The 16,132-nt window shown below is 49.8% G+C and overlaps 1 protein-coding gene across 4 annotated transcripts in view; it reads right to left on the reverse strand.

Moving 5' to 3' along the window:
• The window catches only part of LAMA5 (laminin subunit alpha 5), a 78,953-nt gene that overhangs the window by 17,914 nt on the left and 44,907 nt on the right, over positions 1 to 16,132 (reverse strand). For 2 of the 4 annotated variants that reach the window (XM_031590086.2, XM_090152134.1), the window contains exons 15-35: positions 15,621 to 15,755; positions 13,953 to 14,090; positions 13,723 to 13,775; positions 13,410 to 13,509; positions 12,850 to 12,902; positions 12,355 to 12,460; positions 11,587 to 11,686; positions 11,202 to 11,358; positions 9,387 to 9,525; positions 6,424 to 6,566; positions 6,216 to 6,322; positions 5,408 to 5,561; positions 4,557 to 4,717; positions 3,899 to 4,007; positions 3,329 to 3,426; positions 2,604 to 2,805; positions 2,146 to 2,272; positions 1,826 to 1,965; positions 1,049 to 1,164; positions 582 to 793; positions 151 to 355 (exon numbers count right to left, since the gene is read on the reverse strand). In XM_031590086.2, coding sequence (XP_031445946.2) covers positions 151 to 355; positions 582 to 793; positions 1,049 to 1,164; positions 1,826 to 1,965; positions 2,146 to 2,272; positions 2,604 to 2,805; positions 3,329 to 3,426; positions 3,899 to 4,007; positions 4,557 to 4,717; positions 5,408 to 5,561; positions 6,216 to 6,322; positions 6,424 to 6,566; positions 9,387 to 9,525; positions 11,202 to 11,358; positions 11,587 to 11,686; positions 12,355 to 12,460; positions 12,850 to 12,902; positions 13,410 to 13,509; positions 13,723 to 13,775; positions 13,953 to 14,090; positions 15,621 to 15,755 — 2,755 coding nt within the window. Of the gene's footprint in view, positions 1 to 150; positions 356 to 581; positions 794 to 1,048; positions 1,165 to 1,825; positions 1,966 to 2,145; positions 2,273 to 2,603; positions 2,806 to 3,328; positions 3,427 to 3,898; positions 4,008 to 4,556; positions 4,718 to 5,407; positions 5,562 to 6,215; positions 6,323 to 6,423; positions 6,567 to 8,969; positions 9,100 to 9,386; positions 9,526 to 11,201; positions 11,359 to 11,586; positions 11,687 to 12,354; positions 12,461 to 12,849; positions 12,903 to 13,409; positions 13,510 to 13,722; positions 13,776 to 13,952; positions 14,091 to 15,620; positions 15,756 to 16,132 lie in introns of all 4 variants that reach the window. The other 2 variants (XM_031590102.2, XM_031590094.2) reach the window with 2 other exon arrangements.

Consider the following 16,132-nt stretch of genomic DNA (forward strand, 5'->3'; position numbering starts at 1 on the left):
GTTTCATCCGTGCTGGGAGGCACATGGTGCTGACAAAGATTTCCCTATCCTGCACGTTTCCTCCCTGCACCCTTCCAGTGTTTCTGATCACCCCAGCAGCAACCAGAGATACTGCCAGCTGTGCCCTGCACAGGGATAGGGCTTCCTCACTTGCACTGCCCGCTGTCCACGTCACAGCCAAGCTCTGTCAGCTCCTGCACTCCAGGCTGAGAGCAATTGCAGTCCTCACAGCCGATGAGGGGATGGCAACCGAAGGTCTGGGGCTCACAGACAACACATTCTGGCTTCAGGGTGTGAGGAGGGCAGATGCACTGCCCCGTCACCTCATCGCAGAGACGTGTCCCACAGTCACAGGCTGCAAGAGACAAAAAGGAGTTGTGTTTGGAAAAGCAAGAGCCACGCAGCCCAAGGAAGACACAGGGCAATGGAGGCAGAGCTCAGCAGCTCTGCGGAGAGCTGGGCTGCTTTCCTGAAGCAGTTTCAAGGCTAGAAAATGCAACTGTTTCTAATTCTGTCTTTGCCCCAAAAGAGGCCAAGCAGTCAGTGCTGCACAAAGCCGGGCAGGAGACAGCACAACTTACGCCTGCAGTTGGGGAAGCCCCAGTAGCCGGTGGCACAGCGGGAGCACTCTCGCCCGATGACATTGGACTTGCAGGGACACTGCCCACCAAAGGGCTCACACTGGCTGCCCCGTGCTCCAGCCTCGTGGCACTGGCAGGGCTGTGCCCCATTGTTGTAGAAGAGGGACAGCGAGATGGCGGAGTCACGGCAAAACCTCGACGATGTGCTGGGACTGCAGAGGAAGATAGGAGGAATCATCATGCAGCCTCCCCAAAACCCCCGAAATCCAGCAGGATTTCTTCTATCAACATGTGCTAAATTGGTGGGATGGAGAGCATCCCCAAACACCCTCAGGTTTGGTCACTACATAAGGAAAGAATTAAACAGAGACCTCCCCAAGATCCCTGCAAAGGAAACATCTTTTTGCTCCCTGAGGAGTGTGCAACCCCCATACAACACAGCAGCCATCCAAAGCCAAGTGCCTCACTTGATATAGAAGCTGTTAATGCCGCAGCTGCTGATGAAGTCATAGGACTTGTCCAGGGGTTCCTCCTGCAGGTACTGAGAGCTGTAGCTGTCCTCTGGCACCACGAGGATGTAATCCTGCAGAGGACAAGATGGGTGAGCCAGGCTCTTTAGCTGAGCTGACGGATGCAATACAAAAGGAGCTCACTTGAAAGTCCAATTACACCTTTAATTTCTCATCAGCTCACCCCTCGGGACATAATATAACACACAAAGGTGCCTGAGTACTGGAAAGAGTGGGAGCCAACTCTCTGGTGTGATCTATTCATAAGGCTCCCTCTGCTCTAATGCTCCACATGAGGAGTGACTCAAATGCACTGGCAGAATACCCTAAAAGGGGAGCACTGGCTGTGCTTCAACACAGAGCAGGCACCTGATGTCATCTTAAACTCCCAGACATGAAGACGTTCCTGTTCTGCCTTTCAGCTATTTACCCAGATGTTGGTCAGTGCAGCCCTGCTGCCCAAGGTTTCTGCCTTGTTTTGGTGTCAAAACCACACAGCGAAGGATAACTGTCATATACAGGTCCTGCTTCTGTGGATCCTGCCCTCAGTTCTACAACTCTAATGCTGAAGACTGCACCTTTCTAAGCTGGTTCAGAACTGAGTGAGGATGGGAAATGTTCTTATGGTGACACAGTCACAGAAATCCCCAAGGACCCCAAAGACCAGCACTGCTGGAGCCGTGTGGCTGGAGCCTGGTCCAGCATGCCCCAGGAGATGCCCAGAGAAATGCTCACCAGCCACAGCTGTTTGCCCTCTGGCACTCGAACAACCACCATCAGATCATTGTCAGTAACATCCAGGACAATCTGGTCCTCAGCAACTACCAAGCTCCGGCACCCATAGCCATGTGGGCAGAAAGTAGCATTGGCCTGACCTGAAAAAACAACATATCTATTGGTCCCGCATTTCCCTTCGAAGAGATAAGTCAGTCTTTCTTCACATTTGCAATCCTTGGAGAACCCACCACTAGCTTTTGGCATGAAAAACTTTCTGGGACCCCTCTTTGAGGGCTTCTGCCCACTAGCAGCTTTTCTTGGAGCCTTGCTCATCTCACCTTGCCAGATGCGCCCACCGCTGATCAACACTTCCACGGGGAAGGTGGGATGGTTGGGTTGGTAGTAGTGCAGAACAAAAGCGTAGCGCCCCAAGTTCTGAATCCGGCTGTTAAACACAACAGCAGCCTGGCCCCAAACACAGGAACAGAGTCAAAAAAAACACATCTGTGATTTCTGCCCCAGTTACCCAACTGTTTCATATCAGTCAGACTTTTGGTGAATCCACCTCCCAGCTCACCACTCTTCCCCCTTAATGGTACCACCTGCAAAGCTGCTCCTGGGAGCCCAGAGAACCAAGTAGGGTAGAATGGAGGTAAGACATAGGAACCCATGGAAATTACAGCTTCAGGGACAAGGTTAAAGTCCTGGTTAAATTCCAAAACTACTAATTGCTAAATTGGTAAAGCTACAGAAGAAAGAAGGAAAAATCCAGCCCACCCCACGTTGATGCTGCTACCTGTGATGGCTGCAGGAGGATGAGCTCTGTGGTGGAGTCCATTGCTGTGGGAGGCCGAGGTGCAGGCTCCAGTGGGACTCCAGCTGGAGCAACATGGACAGCCTGAGCCAGGGGGACATCAGGGGCAAGAGGCAGAGCCTGGGCCCCCTCCAAAACGACCGACTGGGAAAGCTTTAGGAATCTTGAGGGAATGCAGGAGCTGCTGCAAAAGGAGACAGTGGGATGTAAAGAGAGAGGCTTTGGGGATCCTGGCAGGAAAAGCACAACCTGTAATTCATGGCAGATGATGAAGCATGACTGATGAGGAAGAGCTTCTCACTGGGACCTGCAGCTCTTTGACACAGGCTTAGCAGTAAGGACAGAAACCTTGCAAAGGCTAATTCCTGTGCACATATTATACATATATGTCAAGAATACAGCAAGTACCTCTTGCTTCATGCAAGCAAGTACAAGAAAGCAAGCTTATTCATGGCGACAACTCAGTACCTGCCACAGGAGGCAGTGTGGAGCCCAGGGACAGGTTCAGCCGCCTGGCTTCCAGCCCTTGCTCCAGCACTGCCTGCTTGGTGGATGAGGACAAGGTACATTCAGCCTCCTATGCCACTGATTTCTTTTAGCTAGGTCAAAAACTTAAGAGGCTGCAAAGTTGAGGGAAATGTGGCAAGCAATTCTTCTGAGTTACAGCCACATTCACTAAAATCCTGAGGGTTTTCAGACTCTCTTACCTATTGGATGAGAACATGCCATGGACACTGATGCAATGCACCTTCGGCTCGACGAACTCCATGGTGAACTGCTCAGCAGGAACAAGGTACACTTTGTGCTGCCATGCATGGAAAGGAGACACCCGGTTACACAACAGCCTCTGGGAGCCTACAGCGACTTCTGAGTCCACCATCAGAGCACCAAACATCCCCTCATCAGACACTAGCTAACACATAGCAGGCCACTCCTATATCCTGCCCCTTCTTCCCTGGTACAAGCCCTAAGGTGTTTAGGAGCTCCACTTCTATCTCCATCTAAGCAACCATGAATGTCTCCAGGTAAAGTGGGAAGAAGTACTGTCATGTTGCTGCACAGCTCCTGCAAAGAGCAGCTTCCTGTCAGCATCTTCTCCCAAATCCAAGTCCTGTGATCTATTTCAAAACATGCTGCTGTACACTCTCTCCACCTTCGACTGTACATGACATAGATGGAGATCTAGCATCCAGCCCAACCAGAGCCAAAAAGCCCTTCTGCCAGTCAGGTATTGCTCCCACCTCTCCTTCTTGCAACCTGTGAACAGGGAGCCTCACCAGGAAGAAGTCAGCCAGGTCAGCAATGAACCGAATCGTGGCCTCTGAGGTAAGTTCAAAAGTTGCCAATCTGCTCTGGGAATCCACAGCAACCCCTCGACAAAGGAAACTGTGAGACAAAAACAGATTTTGAGCCCAGCCTTGAGCAGGGTCATGACACATTTCTTGTCTTGCCAGCTATATGTCCTGGAGGCATTTAGACAAAGTCCCTGTAAATCTTTTGATGCCTTTTCTGGCAGGTTTCCCAAGGACACCTCAGACATTTGTTGCCCATTGCACGGTTTGCAGCCTGAAGTCAGACACTTCTATAGTAAGGGGCATGGTTTGACCTTCACCAGCGGCTCCAACAAATCTGCCTGTAGGCCATTCCCCAAACCAGGGCCCCTATCAATGTACCCAGTTACAAATAGGAGCAATAGGCCACTTGACAGAGGTATTACAGGCACAATAATGTGGCAGGGATGCCACGCAGTTCCCAGGGACAGCCTGTCAGTAAAATCCATATGCAGTTAGAATGAGTTTGGACACATGCAACTTAGATATACAATACTGCAGCATTGCTTTGCTTATGCCATAAGGCAGAAAAAGATCAACCAAGGAAGTCCGCCCTAGCCAGGTCACAGGAGGACTGGACTTACTCTCTCAGAGCTCACCATACCTGTAGGCACACGGGTAGAAGGTGAACATGGCCTGCTGCATGGCTAACTGCGGTGAGCTGATGGCAACACCCACTGGATGCAAAGCATTGGGGTTGGCATACTCCACCACCAACACATATTTTCCAGGTTGGGCAATAGGCAGCGACAGCTGGACTTCCACCTGGAGAACAGAGACACAGCTGGAGGAGGGGGTCCTGTCCCACCTCCCATAGCGAGTACATGTGATGCTTGTGTTACAAATCCTCTGCAGCAAACACTGGAGTTTGCACCCCACTGCTGTTTGCATCCCTCACGGGAAAAGGCACACAATGGCACTCATTTGTGGCATTCCAAGTGATCATGAATTAAAAGGTATTCACAGCTCTGGTCCTCAAATCAATCTCCCCTTGTCCCTCTGCACACAACTGCTGCTGAATGAATCAGGGCAGAACAAGCCATACTCAGAAGCACATGCTACTTTTTTGCTTGGGGTGATTTGTTCCAACTTTACACTTTGAGGTTTGTGCCCATGCTCAGCTGTCTGCAGAGTGTCTTCACCTCTGTTACCTGCATGCTGTAGGCTCTCAGAGAACACTCTGGGGGTACAAGCCAGGGTTGTAGGGGACTAAGAGGATGATGTGACAGCCCTTACCACGTACCACACAAGTCTTTGTAAGCTGTTTGCATGCAAGACACTGCTTTTTGTCTTGAGCAACAGGGCATGCAAGCACACAGCCCCAACACTGATGGAGCAACTGAGGTACACTTGGGTGCAACATCCTTTTGATAACCTGCCCAGATGTATGCAAAGCACCAGACAGTGCAGAAATGACTGCCACCATGCAAAGGATGAAGCAGAAGTGCTACTCACATCATTGCCACTGCACATCGCCATCCAGGGATGGGAAGGGGTGAGCTGCTCCGTGGGACAGCCTCTGGGTAACCTGTTGTCCAGCCTGCACACTGCACCCACCCCTGCCACTGCAGGGAAGCCATCCAGAGACAGGTACTTATACAAGAGGCAACTAAAAGCATAAGAATTTGAAAAGAGCTTTTGTTACATAACAGTTGTAAGAGCCAAGGAAATGCATGCCCTGCCCAAAAAAGCATCTCTGGTAATGTGGTGCAAGACATGGTTATAGGACCAACAAGAACAGTCAGAACAAAAAACTTCTCCCCTTGCAGCGTGCTTTACACTGGGGAGTGCTGCTACAGTGGAGGGAATGGGTGATGTCCAGAACCCACCCAGCCTCCCTACCAGCATGGACAGAGGGGTCCTGGGCAGCACAAGCAGATGCACTGAGATGCTTTAAGCACTGACCAGACTCTGCCCATTCATTTAAAGTAGTCCAGCAAGCACTAACTTGTAGCCATTTTCCAGCACTACTGACTAATGTATACAACACTGGGAATGCATCCTAGCATAGGAAAGGGCTATGGTCTTACTGTGTTAGATCTCCAGGGCCTGTAAGAACACTGATTGTGCCATGGATGAGGCAACCTGTGCATTGGATTTCTAAGCCAGTGCAGGCTCAGCAGACTTTATCAACCATGGCAAGCACTCCACAAAATGGTTTTACTGCATCCAGACCCTCATCAGATGTACACTGTATATTTTTCTTAACACCAGGCCAAGAAGAGCTGAGTCCCACATGGCACAAAAATACAGAGATTCTTACTTCTGGGTGGCTTGTTCTGGGGCTGGCTGGTATGTACATGGATCCGTGACCTTCAGCTGCAGTACTGGAGCTTCATAGTATGAGCTGGGTAGCAAGACCAGATAGTCCTAGGCAGAAAAAAAGGAGAGTTAGTTCCATGTGGGACACTTGTCCCCGTAGAGCTGCTGAAGCTCCTCGTGGTAGATGGAAGACAAGGGCTGGTCCTTACCAGCAGCACACCCTCTGCTTCGACAATCAGAGACCAGGTGTTGGGGTTGAGTACGAAGGGCTCCCCAAAGCTGTTCTGGGGGACAGTGACAAAGGCTGGCTCCGTGCTGGGAGCAAAGACAATCTGCTTGCTCTGCTCTGTACCTGGAGTGGGAGGGACAAGAGGCTGTGAAGGCACTGGGAAGGGGATAGAAAGTCTGGGGCTGCAAATTAGAGGCTGCGCTCAGGAGAGCAGCTCTGTAGTGCAGCAGGGAGCCCTGGGCTGCTGCTCTCTTGGTGCTGCTGTAAGATGCACCACAATCCCACACTGACCCATAATAGAGACATCTGCTCTGAATCTACTCAGTAGCTTAACAGGAAAAAAATGTTAAAATCTCTGTAATCCTTAAGCTAATCCACAGCTCTCACAGTGTGCTCTGCATACCTGGACTGCAAAGCGCAGAGTATTCCATGCCAAAGAGCATTCTTCCTGCTAGAGAAGGAACTCATTTGTGAAGAATTAATTCTGAGACAGAAGAAAAGAATTGCCCAGATACATTTTTCCTTAGGAATATTCTGATCCCAAGTCCACAGGGAAGTTAACCATCTTCTCACAAACTTGCAGACTCCCAGTCTGTGCTCCTGTCCTTCTTGTCTGCCATAGACTGAGATTTAGATAATGATTTTAACTGACAGGAGTGCAGCTGAATAGCTCCTTGGCTTAGCTGACACATTTCTGTAACCATTCTATTCATTAACTTTGAATGAAAAAACAGCAGAGCACCTAGAAGAAGACTGCCTGCCCAGCAGCTTCAGGAGGGTTTTTAAGCACATGGTTAAGAGGGATTCACTGAGTATGGCTGCATGGGGAGCAGATGACATGAAAAAGTGGAGAATGCCACACGCTGTCTTGGTATGGTACATGGACATCAAGGCAAATTGCAGAGGGTCAGAAGCTAAAGCAAGGGCTTTTGCTGCTGCTGGGATGAGTCAGCCTCTTCTCGTTGTGCTAGATCTGCAACAGCCTGCCTTCAGCTGGGGCCAAACTCTCACTTTCACAGATGGGAAGCAAAGGTGAGGATGTGAGGAATGAAGAGACTTCCCTGAATAGGTCACGGGGCAGATTTCTTGATGAGCTGAACTTTGAGAGGACTCCTCTGAGAGATTACACAACTCAAACTCAGATGGGTTGTGGAGGCGGAGTGGGAAGAACTGGCCAGTAGACCATATGCTTGGAAAAGGCTTCCCTTTTCACAAGCCACATCTTGCTCATCTTCTTCAAACAGAGAGAGATTAAATGGTCAAATATGACCTTTTGTCTTCTTTTCAGGCTGCTTGTCTTTTACCATTTGTCCATTCCACTCAAGCAGAAGGTGGCCCAACATTTCTCAGGCCAATTTGGTCTATGAAGGAAGCTGCTTTCCTGGATCCCTTTGCTGGTGTAGCAGTCCAGCAGTTTGCCTTTCAACACTAAAAAAAAACCAAACGCTGCTTCTGAGCAAGGAGAAAAGCACATCATGGAGCAAATAAGCTCTGCTGCTGGACAGGAAAGTTCAAATACTTCCTGACCTTCAGTGGGATCCTCAAGCATGAGCTTCATTCATGCTTCTCTTGGCTTTCTGCTGTGTAATATGGTTGGCCTTAAAATTACCAGCTATTTTTCCCCTCAAAAAAAAAGAAAAAAGAAAAAAGAAAAAAAGAAAAATAGTATCTTGGCATTTCAAACTTGTATATCAGATCAAAGGTAAAACATCTTCTATGTCAACTCAAGAAAGAGGACAGAACTTCACATACAGATAAATTAATTTGCTGATGTCAGTAACCTCATACTGTACAAGTACAGCAGGATAATGTGGCTGTACAGTTGACAAGAGGCAAAATCAATCAGCCAGCTGTGCCCTAAGGTACTTGCATGGCTTCAGGTCTGTACCCACACAGTTCTGCTCACACTGATTCCCAAAATAACTGATGTCTCTAGGCTTGTTCAGCCACCTTTTAGTGGCCCTTCTTCCTCTTCAGCAGCTTGTGTCTTGGTAAGAAGCTAATCATTGGAGTGCACTGCCTGTATAACATGCAATTTCAAGTCACTTCCAAAGCCTGTGATGCCAGCAGCCTGTTTTAGGAGATGAACAAAGCAAGGACAAGCTTGCACACATTAGAGTAGCTGCCAAGACTGCCAAGACTATGTCCAGCTGCCAAAGTTTGGATCCCATTGTCAGCACTGGGCAGATTCTGGTTTTGTGGAAACTCAGTTCAGTTCTGCCTGGGGCTCTGGGGTGTCTCTGCCCCTTGCTGGAGAGACTGTATCTAGTTGTACAACAGCCTTATCCAACAACAGTCTGACTGATAACAGTCCTCAATGAGTAGCTTCACAACTGGAGACCAGCTTTCTAATGCTGTGTTAAATAAAGGAGGCTATAGGCTCAAATCAGCCTTTGAGTTGGAAGGGCAGATCTAACAGGTAAAGTCATATGGAAGCGTCTTCTGGAAAGGATGATGAAGATAGTTGCCTGGAATGGGGAGGAGGTGGCGATGGTGCAGGGGAGCAGAGCAGACTGGGATCCTTACCTCTCCTTCGTGGCTGATAAGCTGTAATTTTGCCATATACAGTGGCCCCTCCTGAATTAATATACCTCAGGATGACATGGAACAGATAGAGCTCTGCCTCCTTCACGTTTACAGTGACTCTGATTTTATTCTGCAAAAAGCAAAAAAGCACATGGGGCACACGTCACTGGGAGGCCAGCTCCTGGCCTCTCACCTGCTCTGCAGGGGAGCCTCACCCACCTGCCTACCTGCCTGCCTGCCTGCCTCTCTTCCCCCTCCCCACCATCCCATGGCACAGCACTGGCCAGCCGCCTGGGATGGGCACGCTCAGGATGGGCACACCTGGGACAGTCACACCTCAGACAGGAGAAGGGGCAGAGGAGCAGTGTCGCAGCATGGGATGCTCTGAGTTAGTCTAGAAGTGAAAAATGCACTTACAGTTGCCACAAATATTAAACTTTCCTTCCTCAACGACCGAGACCCTCCCTTCAACACTGGCGGACCCCCGGCTGACGTAGCGGAAGACGAGGCGGAAGAGGTCGGGGGAGGTCACATTGAGAGTCACCACTACCTTGGGCTGGTGGGAGAGAGAAAGGGGAGAGAAGCAGAGCACACCTTCAATTACCTCCACCGCTGACAGCCACCAGCCCAAGCGCAGCCGCTTGGCTCACTGCTCCCAAAGCGACATGCCACAGCGCAAGGAGAAGACAAGCACCCTGGCCCTACAGCCCCAGCACGGGCACCTCACGATGACATCCCCTCCAGGGCTGCCTGCAGAGCACGCAAGCTGACAGTGGAAAGGAGTGGGAAGCCTCTGACCACGTCTGGAAGCTTCTCTGGCACAGCAGGGTTGTTCAGCTAGCCTGGTACACATGCCAAGTCAGAGGAGAGGTTTTCAGAAATCCTTGCTTTTCTTATCCACATAATGTTTTTGGGCTTTGTGACATAACCAGCTAGCAGGTAGCAAATGCTGAAGCCACTGCTCTTGCGCTTGCACATCTCTAATAAGACGCCTACAGAGAAGACTGCAAATGGAGTTCACTCCTCATCCCCAGGAAACTGCAAGGCTAAGAACCGCCAAGGAAATGTGCCATTGAGTGTGCATCAGTCCTCCACCTATCTGGATACTGCTTGGGAAGTCCTAATTTAAACAGATGCTTTAGGTCCTACTCATTTTAAAGAGATCTAAACACCTGCTTGAATACCCCTCTGCTTATGGTGGAAAGCAGGAGGCATGCCTGGGGAGACTCCTAAGGACGGTTGTGTTCCTGGGAGCTGCAGATATACACCTACAGGAGAGCAAACTGGAAAGACCCTGTAGAATGCAAACTACAGGACAGAACTGCCAGCAGAAAGCCATGAGCTTGCCCTTCTAACAAGGCCTATTTCTATCACGGTGCCAACATTGGATGCAAAACAAAGCCAAGAGCTTGAGCATGAGCATCATTCTTAAACTTTAAGGCTAGAGTTTTCTCAAGGGAACCTACAAAGTTTGCTGCCTAGCTCCTAAGTACAAATTCAATCGAAAAGAGTCAACACTTCTGGCCTCTCTGTTATTTCACTTAAGTGTGAAAAAAAAGCAAAGAAAACTGAAAGTACACACACCAGAATAAGGAACCTTAAATGGGACAAGACCGTAGGAGAACGATTGCCCTGCACCCCATCCCAAACACAACACACACAGGTGAAACTTCAGCAGGTGCCATGCAGAAGAAGAATCCAATGAGAAATAAGAGAGTCAAGAGATGAAACAGCTTAATCTCCGGGGCTTAGACAATTCCAGGTTAGTGTAAATCATACTTATGGCAAACCATCTATCAGCAAGAGCTGAAGCTGAGGTCTAAGCTGAATATGGCAGCAAAGAATCTGCTTTATTTTTGGAATAGGGTAGAAGGTTATGCGGAACATTGCAAGAAAAAGCAGAGTCAGAGGAAATAGCCACAAGGAAACCCCAAGACAGTGTTTATAGACATCTCTGTAAGCAATCACCAAGCGACCACCTCTGTCTAAAAGGATTAGGATGTCAGGGGACTCCCAGTTTAGGATCTTTCCCCTCATCAGTCTACGCCATCCCCAGAACTACAGGAAATATCTCCACAAACAGGCTATATATACACTGTGCTGTTTATGCTGGCTGTCACGTGGCTCTGAGAGGCGCTTGGGGTAACAGATGTGTGCCGAAAACGCATCGGCTTTCTGCTGGCTGCATCCTCCCCAAGGGGAGCTGGGCTGGGACAGAGCCACCCAGCGTACCTGGATGGAGGACATCTGTGCATATCCTCGCCAGCTGAAGCCCTCGAACTCCAGCGGGTTGTAGCCAAAGCGCACAGCCCGGCCAGCCGGCGTGGTGCCTTCCTCCAGCTCAAATTTCAGGTGGTGAAGGTCAGGGAAATAATGATCCCGCACGGGCCTGGGGAAAAGAAGGAGCACCATTACTTTTATCCGGTGGGAAAGGCTCTGGGTTCACCCAGCTCACCCCCCAGCCCCTTTCGCCTTTTGAGTTGCCAGTTTCAGACGCTTCACGCCTTCACTTCAGGCAGGACACCTCAGCCAACACGTGGCTGCCATCCAGGTCCCCATGCAGGACACACCAGCCCCAAGGGATGGGCACGAGGCAGGGTCCCGAGGTGCAGCTTACTGAGTGCAGGTGGGCCCACGCGTGTTCTGCCGGCAGCGGCAGGCTCCGCTCCGCTCCTCGCAGGACGGCCCCAGCGACCCACCGACATCGCAGCGGCAGCCTGTGGGCAGGAAGTGCCTGTTTACATTCCCGCCACGCTAACGAGCTCCTGGTCCCTAATCAAAGGCGCACCCCAGCGGGTGGGGAGGCCGGGGCCACTATTTTTATTCCATTGTATCCGTTTTCATATTGGCCCCGGCCCCGCTTGGATCAGCTCCTCTTCCACCTCAGCGCTGAGCTATTTGCAGATATCCAACGGCTGCGGGAGGAACAAGGTCTGCAAGCCCTCACAGCCAGGCACCGCATCGCAGCGGCCTTGTTCCCTCTTCCCAACCCTTCCGGGACGGTGTGGGCCAGCCGACAGCGGCCGGATCTCCTCCTTCCCCTCTTCCCATGGTCATGATGGAGAGCAGCCAACCCCATGTGTCCGTGTCCACCTGCTCCCAACAGGAGGAAGGGACAGCTGCGAGGACACGACCACCGGGCTCCCATCCCTCAGCCTTAAGGATCTTTGTCCACCAGTGGTAAAAAGCATGAATTTGGGTCTCCAGATACCCAGTAAGATCCAGCACACTTTCTAGGTCACAGTATGCTGAAAAGAAAGAGGTGGGACATCTTCTCCTTTTCTCCCAGGCTACCAATCGTAGCCTGCTGACGTATGCAGACAATTGCTCCAGGGCCAGCCCGTGTGCCCCCCTCCTTCACCTGACATGTCAGAAGGGAACTCACCTTGGCAGCCAAAGTAATTTGCGTTCTCCATACTGAAGTAGCCATCTTTGCACGCTGAGCAGAACTGGCCACAGGTGTTCGGTTTGCAGAAACACTGCCCATTGCCCTAGGAGAGAGCAGGGATGGGAGCTGATTCCCTCTCATTGCTCCTCATGGCTGAGCTATGTGGGTTCTAGTCAGAGGTGCTGGAGGAACATTGTGAGTTTCATGCTTCCTGTGTGTGGGTGGGCCAGATAAGGGCCAGATAAGTGCAACTGCCCAAAAATTCAGGCAAACAAAAATCCAGGCATCCTGGGCCAGACCCAGAAATATTTAGGTGCCTAATTTATGACAGGTCTTAATCCCACGTTGTCATGCAAGCACAGATTGTGGTGTGACCTTTGAGAGTTCAGCGTCAGGATGGGAGTCTCCAGCAGCTGCTGGGAGAGAGAGCTGAAACACACTCAAGACAGCAGACTTTCAGATGTGCCTGGAGGCAGAGAAGAGCAAACCCACCTGCTGACACTCTGCAATTCCACTGATGGTGCCCTTGGTCTCACACTTGCAGCCTGGAGAGGGGGAGATGAACAAGAAAGTCTGAAGAGCATTCAGCACCTGAGAAAAAGCCTGATGGGTGATTATTACCCACCATACCAGAGGACACTGGCTGGGATAATAGGACCTGGGAGCTGGTCAAGTAGAAGGTAGCATTGCACAAGGGCTCACTTTTCATTTTGGACAGTTATCATTGCAGATACAACTGTCAAAGACCTTTGACTTTTCTTCACATCGGGCCATGAAAGTTAAAGTGTGCAAGGTCTTCAGGGAAGGCCAAGAATGTGACCGCTCATTGACAAGCTCTCTGTTCCACCCCAAGCAAAATGCTCTGGGCTCTAGCTTTCCCTTCTCCAAGACGTGTCCCAGATACTTCCAGCATTGACATATCTCATGGTAAGAAGGAAGGAAAGATATCACTTCCATCCAACAGTGGTGGTCCCCACTGACGTGGGTTTGAATCTTGTACCATTACAGCGTGGAAAGGACTTTCTGGGGTTGTGCATTTGCCACTTCCTTACTTGTGCAGCCATAAGGGTTATCTGGAGTCAGGTTCCAGTACAAGGGCTTGCATCTGTCACAAGCTGGGCCTTCAACATATGCCCGACATGCACAGGAGCCCTGGAGAAATGGAGGAGAAAAGAGCAGGTGAGAATCTACATAACAGTGGCTGAACATAGTGTCTGCTACCCTAGAGTGAGTAATGGCTGCTTCTAGAACTGTGCTTTAGGAATGATTTGGCCCAAGTGAGGAAAAGAGGGATCATGCAAAATAAATAAATATATAAATAAATTGGCCTGCAGAGGTTGGGCAGGTTCATCTGATGATACTCACTGGGGCCAGCGAGGGATCTGAAGTCACTAATCCAGCTGGGTTACAGGAGCCCACTAGAAAAGAGAGGCACAAGGAAGGATTTATAAAGAGAGAACTCACATCCTGATTGCTCCTCAAAGCAGTCATTTCTTCACTGACAGAGCCGTTAGGGAACGACATCCCATTTACCAGCACCACACCATGTCCAGGACCCCAGGGTCCCTGCCCCAGGAGGAGAAAGGAGCTACTACCTTCACAGTGTGGAAATCCATAGGCGCCTGGCACGCAGCTGTCACAGCGCAGCCCCGTCACTTTGGGCCGGCAGCTGCACTGCCCTGTCTCCTGGTCACACGTGCTGTGCAGAGAGCCCTCCCTGGAGCACTGGCAGGCTGCAAAAGAGGGGAGAGGAACTGCTGGGCTTGCAGGGCACAGAGACTCCTGCATTCAAGGCCTCCCTCCAGCAAACTCTTTTGTCTGCCTGACCTTCACCATCACTGAAGTAGTCAAAAACAGGTTATAAATAACAAATGCACTCATTCTTTCATCTAGTTAAAACAAAACAAAAACACATTGTTAAGAAAAACAATGTTTTCACATTTTTTATCAGAGCCATTCATGTACATCTATGTGTCTTTCAGTGGTGGGGGGAGAAGTTTTGGTTAAAGAAAAGGGGAATGTGTGATCTCATTCCAAAAAGATCAGCAAGCAACGACAGATCTGCAAAAGCTCATTTGCACCCAGGCCCCAAGGAGCAATACTCAGCTATGATGCATGTGGGCAGCAGGTCTGCAGCAGAGGATGGCTCTGAGCCATGGCTCTGCTGGGGGCAAGGGCAGAGTGATGGCTCTGTGCTTCCTGCCCAACGTGTCTCCTGTAAACCACACAGCTATCCTGCTGCCATATCACATGAAAGGTCAGCAATCTGCTGGGGAGCTGCCCCTGCCCTCCTGGCACAGCCAGCACTTCTCAATTCTCTGCTCTGATGCCAAGGGGGATGTGGGTACAGCAAAGCACTGTTAATTAAACAACAGATTTTTTAAAAGCCAGGTTTTCCTCTTCTTTCCTTGCCATGATTCCTCTACTCCCCTGCAATCTGGATACCACTTTAGGAAAGAAAAAAAAAAAAGACTACTGAATTCCTATGAGACTACTTCAGCCATGCCTTCAGCCTCTTCAAAGGCATATTGCCGGCATCAGCAGTTGCAAGGAGTGCTCTGCCAGCTGGCTGCAGCTCAGGCATCTACATTTAGTATGGTGCAAGAGGGTGACGATGCTCTTTCGTAGCTTCAGGGAAATGGTATCACAGATTATTTTTTAATGAGCAAGGAGCCCATCATTCTTGCTGGGAGACATAAGAATACATCTGGCTTCCAGTCAGGCTGCCAACAGGAGGGAGACAGGGATACTGCCAAGAGCTGGAGAGGGCCATTCAGAGTAACCAGAATTCAGCCCTGGCACCAGCAGGAGTGATGCAGTGCCCAGGGAAGTCACTGGAAAGCTCTTTCCTTGAATTTGGAGCTGACATGAAACCCCAAATTCTGATCTGTCAGAGAGGGAGTCTGAACCTATCCATTATCTGTAGGTCTGTTTCAGAGGCCATATATCCAGACTGAATTTTACTTCCAACCAACCAAACAGACCTGAGCTCCTGCTGTTAGTGACAACAAGCTTGGAGAGACAAAACTGCACAGCCTCTGGGGAAACATTCCTTAGAGATGTTTCCTCATTACATAGCATGCCTATCAGATGAGAGAGCCAGGTGAGCTGTGCACAAGAGAATTGATTCCTGCTGCAAGAGCCGGTTATATTCATATATAACCCTTGGAGCTGCATTACAGAAAGGGAAATCATTACTAAGCCAGTAACTGCAGCTATTCCCTTTCCTCCCCTAAGATCCTCTCACAAGGGTGGTTACTCACGTGTGCAGCTGGGGTACCCATAGAAGCCCAGGGCACACTGGCTGCAGGTGTGCCCTGCAAAATTCACATGGCATCGGCACTGGCCAGCTGGGCTGCAGTTGTTGTCCACAGCACCCCGGGAATCGCAGGAGCAAGCTGGAAGAGCAGGACTCTGATGAAACACCTGAACCATGGCCAAGCACTGCTGGTCTGAATTGTCAGTCAGTCCCACAGGGATTAGTTATTTATATAAAAAATGAGTTCATTTCTTAATTCCGCAGAGAGATGGGGAATACCTTCACCTAGAGTCACAGCCATACCAGGAAGATGCCCCTAACAAATGGTAATTTTTTTTTTACAGTCTATTCAATGCTCCTTTAGCAAGTTAATGCACAAAAGCATGCGTCCAATCCATCAGTTTAATGCTTGTGTTGCCCTCTTTTTTAATGTTTTAATTAGAAATATATATTTTATTAAAAAAAATTGCTACTTATGTACATTAACTATGTTATATGTTTTATATATGGTCACAT

Source organism: Phasianus colchicus, chromosome 17 (assembly GCF_987193195.1).
Source record: "Phasianus colchicus chromosome 17, bPhaCol1.hap1.1, whole genome shotgun sequence".
NCBI classification, from domain to species: Eukaryota; Metazoa; Chordata; class Aves; order Galliformes; family Phasianidae; genus Phasianus; species Phasianus colchicus.